The sequence below is a fragment of the Dryobates pubescens genome, chromosome 8 (genome assembly GCF_014839835.1).
Source record: "Dryobates pubescens isolate bDryPub1 chromosome 8, bDryPub1.pri, whole genome shotgun sequence".
NCBI classification, from domain to species: domain Eukaryota; kingdom Metazoa; phylum Chordata; class Aves; order Piciformes; family Picidae; genus Dryobates; species Dryobates pubescens.
The window spans coordinates 14,338,301-14,346,533 of record NC_071619.1 but is presented as its reverse complement, the minus strand read 5'-3'; the positions used below and the strand labels follow the sequence as shown (position 1 = coordinate 14,346,533).

The window sequence follows — 8,233 nt, the reverse complement described above, 5'->3', positions numbered from 1 at the left end:
AAACACAGCATATATCCTTTGAGGTACAAAACTTAAAAACTAGCCAAAATACCAGTTAACTCAAATGCCTTAGCCTAAAGCCAATACCCAACACAAGTGCTGAAAAAGGGGCAAGAGTATGGAGTTAGCCAGATAAGATTTGTTTTTTCCTGTGGTCCCCATGTATCTGAACAAGTCCAGCATTCAATGGATTTTAAGTTTCAGTTAAAGCCAGTGTTAATACTGTATGGCAGTGTTACATGAACGTCTTCAAAATAATACTGCATATCTCCTTCATTAAAGGTTAAATCTGTGGTTACTGTTATTTTGCTTTTAACTAGTATTTCAAAAGATGTGTGTTAGAAGCACAGAGTATTCTCAGTGCCAGAGCAAGAGCTTACCACCCCCAAGTATACACACTCTTTTTAGAGGGTCTTCTGTGTGCTTATTTTTGCAGCCTGCATCTGAGCTATGGTACAGGTTTCCAATCCAGTTGCTTTTTTTTCTGGAAAGACCTTTTTTTAATTTGATTTGTCCTCAAACTTATTCGAGGTTTAACAAATAATAATAATAATAATAAAAAAACCCCAAACAACAACAAAACAATTCCCCTCAAGACAAATTCTCACCCCAAACAAAAAAGCACAAAACCATTTTGTACTTATCACCTCTCAAAGCATGGTGTAATACAGGAATATCGTCCGTTCACTTGGTAACTCCGGTTGTAGGAGACACTTATACATGGCTTCACTTCTAGTGGAACAGCTAGTGACATTGCAGTACCAGTCTGTACATGGCCTCGAGCCTGAGCACTAGACTGTAAGGCAGCAGGGCAAGTCTGAAGTGGGTAAGATGTTGTATGATTAGATGATAATATCTGTGGACAGTTTTGCTGCTGTGATGTCTGATGGTGATACTGTAATGAAGACTGATGAGCTTGGAGATACTGTGGTACGTGCTGTTGAGCATTACCCTGCTGTGGAGTTGGAGCTGGGGTCTGAAATACAGCATGTTGGGCAGACTGAGCTTGTTGTCCTTTTTGTTTGTTTGCTTCCTTCACATCATTATCATGCGCACTAAAACAAATTGAGGAGACAGAATACATCAATGCAGGTATTAAAATAATTTAAATATTTGGGTTAACTTTAAAAAGCAGTGTAAAAAAAGCTTACAAAGTTTTCTTTTAAATAAGTTTTCCCCTACCTTTTAAAACTATCTAAGGTTTTAAAATTTGTTTCTTAAGGATAGTCTCCTTTCAGTGCTTCACTTTGTTGCATAGCAATACAAAATGCAGATAAAAGCCAAGTACAGTACAAGTAATACAGCAGTATCTAAATAACCAGTGCAATAAAATCTGTTAGTGTACTGAACTAGAATCCCAAATAACCAGAACCTGAAACTTGCTCTTTCTACCTCATTTCATTTGAGTAACAGAGTGTAGGTTTTTTTTTTAAAAAAGACATGGTATCAGAGGGTTTTTAAAGAGCTGCACTTCAGTAATTAAAGATCATATGCATATTGATAGTGGATTCTGGTTTAGGGAGTAGAAATGCCCCTTTTTTTTTCTTCCCCTCACTTTTGTCCTAGCCCACCCAGTCAATTTAGTCAGTTTAGCTCACCTGAACTCCCTTTGATTTACACCATCTGAAACATATTTAGACATACTCTTGCTCTTACACTGAGGTTAAGCAGGTGCCACCTACACACTTCAGTCAGGCCTAAAGTCAAAGTTTTTCAGTAGCACCTTATACATGTCAGATCTTTTGAAGACAGTTGGGGTTCAGACCCTCATCATTTTTTTCTAAAAGACTGGTAACTTTTTAAGTACAATGCAAAGATGACCAAAAACCTTTGCCTGTCCTCCCTGCCAAGTGTTCAGAGAGAGCAATACTGTAAACACTTCTGCAACAGCACTTACATACTTAGGTACACAGAGTAGTGAAGCCAATAGGCCATTGGTGTGATAACATCACATTTATAAGGAAGGTGTGATTCTTCCATATATAGCTGTTTCTGTGCTTCTTCAGGGCACAACTGTGTTTAGATATGGGCAAGAGTAAATTTCTGTGGGAGAAAAGCAGTTATGGGAGGCACAGGTTTTGATCTTGAGGTTTAGAATAAAAGAACTGATTGCGTAACATCTTCCCAGTAAGGGTCACTTGACATTCATTGGCATTTTTATCTCGCATCTGCTTTATCTCTTCACTGTAGTGCAAAAAGTGGATACAGCAAAAATAGCTACAACCTCCTGGTCATTTCCTCCCCACAAGCTTGCTGCTCAAAGAGTCTTGCATGTTTGATTCATAACGTCTGGGGCATCAAAGGCACAGAGCCTTCCAAGTCAGTAGGAGGACCTACACTTTTGGTGCACTTCATTTTTGCTCTCCTAGAAGGCTACAGAGACTGGGGACAAGCTATTTCACAGATTTTTTCAAAGCATGCCAGATGATGTTCAGTGAAAATGAAAGGCTGAGGTTTGTTTGTCAAAAGAACAGGAAAGAGTTTAAATCTGATAAGGTTTTCTCTTTTGGAAAGAACAAAACAGTTACTGCCTAACAATATTACCTCATACCCAAGTATTTTTAGCATAGAAAAATTGAAATTCAAAGAGATATTTAATTTCAGTGCTAACAGCAATCAAGCATACTGAAAGACACAGAAATGGGCTGGTAGGAAGCTGCTTTTAACTTACATTAATAGCCGCTCAATACATGGCACCAGGAAATCCCAGGAGTATGCAGTGAGATGATGCAGCCGCGTAGGCCATGTTGGCGAGAGACGCAAGATAATCCTTGAAGAAGCTACACATGCAGTAGCAACTAGAGAAGGGGCATAACTTAAAAATGCGTGATCTAGAAGGAGAGAAAAATAAAATTATTGCAGTTGGACACTGCCAAGACACAAAAAAAAAAGGGAAAGGATACATTACCTGAAATGCGCAACTCACCTTGCAGTGATACTTCCAGAAAGTAATCAGCGTATTTTGCCATATATAACTTAGTCTTCTCTAAGCAAACCATTGGCCAACCATCATGAAGATCAGTCTCATGGACGGCAATAGAAAGATAATAGTCGATGAAGTGAGCAGCAGTCGGGAGGCACAAATTCCACTGAAATGTTTCTAGCAACAGCAACTCCATATGAAGCAAATTCTGCTTTGTTAGTACCAAATTCATGTTAGTCATACAACCCAAGCTGTTCAGCTGTTCAAGTTTGGGAACACTGTCTTCCTTTTCTTCAAATTTACCTTCAGGTGAACAGAAAGAGAAGGGGGAAAAAGGCTCAGAACAAGTGAACTATAAACTATATTGTATCTAATGTCTGTGTTGGTCATATTTTAATTCTATTATGTCAAACAAGCTTGAGACTTTCCTGCAGAAGCAAAGCTCAAATGGAAGATATCATCAGAGACAAAAGGGGCTATATACTATAAAAGGGCTAAATTTCAGCAGATCATGTCAAATAAAGTGTAGGATATTGTGCAGTGCCATATTTCCTGTTGGTTATCCCACCCTGGCACATAGAAGCAGGTTCTCATGAGCAGAATTAAGCTGTACTAGGACATTTCTGGCACTGCATCCACTAGATTTTGTCACCAAATTACCGAGTAATTTGTCCTCATCATCCATGAAATACTATGTGATGTGACTTGGCATATACAACACCACAGCATTTGGCTTTAATCCCCTCCCACACCCTTTTTGTTTCTGGCTCTAGCCAACAGGGCTGCTTTCAGTGCCTGTTACGGTAGGTAGGATTTTAGCTTTGATAGCTAGTGATCTGGTCCAGCAGTTCAAACAAGTGGATTTCAGCAACGGGCATCTGAAGACCCACACTGCCATACACACTGTTTTGACTTGAATGCTGCTAGCAGCTTAAGGATTCCCTGAACTTTAACTTGTCAGGCCTGTACGGTTTTAGCCTTAGGCAACACTGCTTATGTAGAAAACCCATTAATAAGAGAAACCAAGTGTCACATTTCCATACAGTTTCCCATATGGTTGTGCTATTTCAATTTCATTGCAAATTCTTTCCATCTTAACACTCTTCAGTACTACACCATATGCTGTAAATACACATTTTTAGAGAGGTTTGCAGGACTGAACATACTGAACATTTGCATTTTTTCAACAGTGGAGGTACTTAGACAGGACTTGGTCCAACACCAGTCCCACTCTGTTAGCTTTGTTTCCCATATTCTAGTAATTGCAGAAATAAAAGCTTCAGGAATCACATAATTTCTGTTACTACTTCTATAACCTTATCAGATATATCACAGTGTGATGTGTCCAACTTATTGCACCACTGATTAAACTATGTGTTTAACCCACACAGGGCAAAAGTTTAAAGCAGCATTCTGGTTTGTGCTTTCTGAACTAATTCATAAGCTTTTCTCAGAAGGGGGAGTACTCCAGGCTTTTGGAGCTCTACTTACTGCTTATCATGAAAGACGGCAGAATTTGGGGGCTTGGTGCCTTCCCCCCACCCCCTTAAATTTGTACTTCTTGTCAGAATATAAATGTTATTTGAAAATTTGGCATTAGTTCAAAGCCAATCTATTTTCCTAAATGGATTACACTAGTTTCTGGAGCAAGATTTTCATACTCAGCACCTTGACCCTTGCCAAGAGAAGACTGCTGGCTCGTGGTAGCATCCAAAGTTTACCCCTAGAAGAATATGAAATAACCCTTTTTTTTTAACTCTTTTGCTGAATATCTGTATTATTAGGTGAAGACGGGCTGCAATGAAAGGAAGTGGCATGCCAAAAATAGCCAACACCTCAGCACTCTGGTTTTCTAGCACAGGGTGCCTAGTTACCATGTGCTATCTCTTTGAAAAAATACAAGTAGATTCAGAGAAACAGATCAGAAGAAACTGAAGCAACAGTTAGTTTCCCTGAATCTTGGTTTAAGAACAAGTGCCAGCAAGTATCCTTGCGTGCCACCCATATTTATTTGGGGACAGCTAAAAGGAGTCTACCAATGCTAAAAGATGGAAACCCACCACAAGAATCTAGCTGAGGCCAAAATAAACAGCATTGTTAATAATGAGTGTAATTAAGTGTCTTCAGAGTACTGTGCACTCACCAATGTATTCTACCAGCACCACATTTTCTATGTGACAATATGGGATTTATGTTAGCCTTATCTTGCCTTAAGAATGTTGCAATTTATGAAATCTGAAGTATTCCAGAAGCACACAGCACCCTCAGCAGAGTGCAGTGTAGTCTATAAATGATTTGATTTCTTCCTTTATCTCTGGTATGATTATTTCCTATTTCCAGCACTAGATCTACCTATTTTGAGATGTCCTCAGAAAGACAGTCTTTCTGCTCCTACAATACAGCTCTGAAAGTTCAGTTTAGAATAATTTCTAAGCATAAACATGAAGTTTTTAATCAGTGTTTTTGCCCTCCTCACAGTTTCATCGGGTGCCAACAGAAGTCAAAACACAAGTTTGAAGAAAGGCCCTACCAACTGGGCCAAACTGATCTACACTGACTCCTTGTCTAGAGCGGCTTTGTTATCTGCTATATCCCATGAAGACGCATGTTGTATTTGGCAGTAGAACCTAGACTGGTCTAGTTAAAGTTTGGTGATACATACTTACTTGCTAAAAGTAAACAGGAAAGAGCAACCACATGCAGCTGCTGTATAGATATGTCATAACGATCCATAAAGAGGTCCAACAGATAGACAGCTAGATGTCGTGCAGCAGGACAGAGCCTGAACCGGTTGCTCACAATGGCAATCAGGTCTGCAAAGTATCTTCTCAGATGTAACTGGGGAGATTGGCCTTTGTAGGAGGGCAGCTTCAGCTCCTAGATGGACAGCAGCACATAGTTTTATTAAAACCATCACATAGTATGGATTTGTGTCAGATTAATATTGCTGGCATCCTTAAAGTTATTATGGGATTTTCAAAGGATTTCTCTTTGTTCTGTTCCATCACTTCAGCATCCTTTTTCACAGAACAAAATTTATTTGTTGTACTACAGAAGACCTAAGAAATAACTTGGTTCTGTACATTAGTAAAATAATTTCAAATTTAACACCCTTCGGTCGGGCAATTGGCTAGCGTGACTTAAGCTTTTACCATTTCCGCTGTATTACCTCTACTGCAAAGGCTGTACTTCTCAGCAGGGGAACAGCAAGGATATGAGAGTACCCCTCAGAGGCTTCATTGCAAAGTCCAGTGGCTTGAGTCAATCCCCTCTTGCTACAGCTCTGAGCAATCAGACTTTGAACTGAAATGTTTGCATGTTCCAAAGCTGCTAGGTCTCATGCAGGCACCTCCAGGAGGACAGCATGAAGAGCTAGCTGTAGGCAACCTTAGGAAGAGGAACGGGGTGTGCATGTGTCAACATTTGCTACACACATATATTTGAATAATGACTTAATTTATCTGATTGATATTGCACTGACACTGGTTACAGTACACTTTCAGGTACTTCAGTTAAGCGCACATAAACCTCATGTGGCCTCACATTTGGAGGGGGGAACCCCAAAACACAAAAGCTCTACCAATGCTATAGATAAAAAAACCCAAAACTGTGGCATGATTTATTTTGAATACAAAATTTAGACTGGTAGAAAGAATATTCCCCAAGCTCCTGCCTAGTAGCCAGTATCTCCTCTTGTATACAGCGGAACGTCAGTGCTGTCTTCTCTTATCACAAATAAATGTGTAAGTTAGATTATGCAGCCTAATTACTGTAAGTAGAATTTTGACTACAAATAAATTTCCAGAAGGACAGTCTGGTGACATCAAGTAGGAATGGAGTTGCCCAAGTTTTCAAAGTTTTAAGGTCAATTCAGAGTTCTGAAACACACTATTAATGTGAAAAGAAACAGCCCCTAAACAAACCTACAAAGCCTCCACCCATACCCACTAAGCTTTAGAATTCACCTTTCACAACATTAATTTGGTTTTAGTAATGGTAGCAAATAAATTATCTTGTCTTGTGTTCCCAACCCCTAAAGATTTGCTTTACCAGTCACACCTTCAAGAGAGATAATCCACATCTTCCTCACAACGGCATCACAATGCTTTCTGGAAAATTTAAACTTGGACCCACTTTACCCATCCAAACAGAAGAACCAAGTGCACCGTGACCCCTTTGCCTTTTTAAAGCACAGAGCCTGGTCGGTCAGACAAACTGTCAAGACTGGGGACAAGCAGTCCGAGCATTAGCTGACGGAAAAAACACTGGGTTTTTCAAGGTATAGAAAAGTTCGTTCCACCAAGACCTCTGCCGGCCGAGCCCGCACAGCAGTGGCCCCCTCACATGCGCTCCCCACCCCACTCAAGTCGCCGCGACGGCTGCCCTACGACGGGCCAGCTCTGATTGTTAGAACGCTCACAAAGGCGCCGGGGCCACCAACCCTCCGCTTCCCCCGCGACGCAAACCCGGGGGCAGTCTCCGTTCCCTGCCACCCCCCGCGCTCCCCACCGCCCCCCACAGACCAACCACCGCCGCCGCACTAGGCTACCTTGTAGCGAAGCGCTTGGTGGATGTCGGCAGCCAGCTGTCCTGTCCACCACTGAGCCTCCAGCTCCATCGGCGGGGCGGCGCAGCAGTCGGGGCCTGGGCAGAGGGGAAGAAGCGGCACTCCACTGAGCGCAGGCGGAACGGGATGGGACGGGTAGCACCACCCTCGCTCGTTTCTCACTCGCCTTCAGTTAAACGCGATCAGCTGCCACCCGCGCCGCGGGGGCCCCCCAGCCCAGCTGATCGCCATGTGTGGCACAAGTGAGGCTCGTTAAGCCGCCCCTTCCCGCCGCGAGGCACGACTAGGCGAGGGGGGCGCGGGGAAAACGGCGGCCGCGGTCCCGGGGGAGGACGATCCCGTCCCGACAAAGGCCGGCAGCACCTCCCCTACTGAAACCACCACTCACCCTATGCAGCGGCGCGGCTGATGGCCGCGGCGGGGCCTGGCCCGGGGCACCTGAGCGCGACGCGGCGTCCCAAAGGCTCCCCCGCCATCACACGGCGCCGCCCGCCTCGCCCATTGTTAAAGGGGCGAGCGGGCCGGCGTGTGTACAAAGCCAGGCAGCGCCCGCACGCGGCCGCTCGCCCGCCAATCGTCTGCTACTTTACAGCACAGCCTGCCCGGCTCCAATCAGGGCGCAGCGCTCATAGAACACGCTGAACCCCACGTTCCACGGCCAGGCGCGGGAGCGCTTTGAGCCAGCGGAGCTGCCGTAGCTGCCCCGATAAAGGCCTGGGGAGATAAGGCGCGGGGGGTGATGC

At 43.3% G+C, this 8,233-nt stretch overlaps 1 protein-coding gene across 1 annotated transcript; it reads right to left on the bottom strand.

Annotated features, from left to right (window-relative positions):
• Positions 1-571: 571 nt before the first annotated feature.
• CCNJ (cyclin J) lies at positions 572-8,009 on the bottom strand. Its single transcript, XM_054163474.1, has 6 exons — positions 7,879-8,009; positions 7,473-7,567; positions 5,590-5,800; positions 2,927-3,226; positions 2,672-2,831; positions 572-1,055 (listed from the first exon to the last, which is right to left on the bottom strand). The coding sequence occupies exons 2-6, from the start codon at positions 7,539-7,541 to the stop codon at positions 644-646; spliced, it is 1,152 nt and encodes a 383-aa protein (XP_054019449.1). The 5' UTR covers positions 7,542-7,567; positions 7,879-8,009; the 3' UTR covers positions 572-643.
• Positions 8,010-8,233: the final 224 nt, after the last annotated feature.

Bases quoted from the DNA above. Each gene is read 5' to 3' on its own strand.
- CCNJ (XM_054163474.1), bottom strand. From the start codon at position 7,541: ATGGAGCTGGAGGCTCAGTGGTGGACAGGACAGCTGGCTGCCGACATC. The intron at 3,227-5,589 runs GTAAGTATGTAT...GTTCACCTGAAG, and splicing joins TTCCTGTTTACTTTTAGCAA to GTAAATTTGAAGAAAAGGAA. The intron at 2,832-2,926 runs GTGAGTTGCGCA...CTCTCCTTCTAG, and splicing joins TCTGGAAGTATCACTGCAAG to ATCACGCATTTTTAAGTTAT.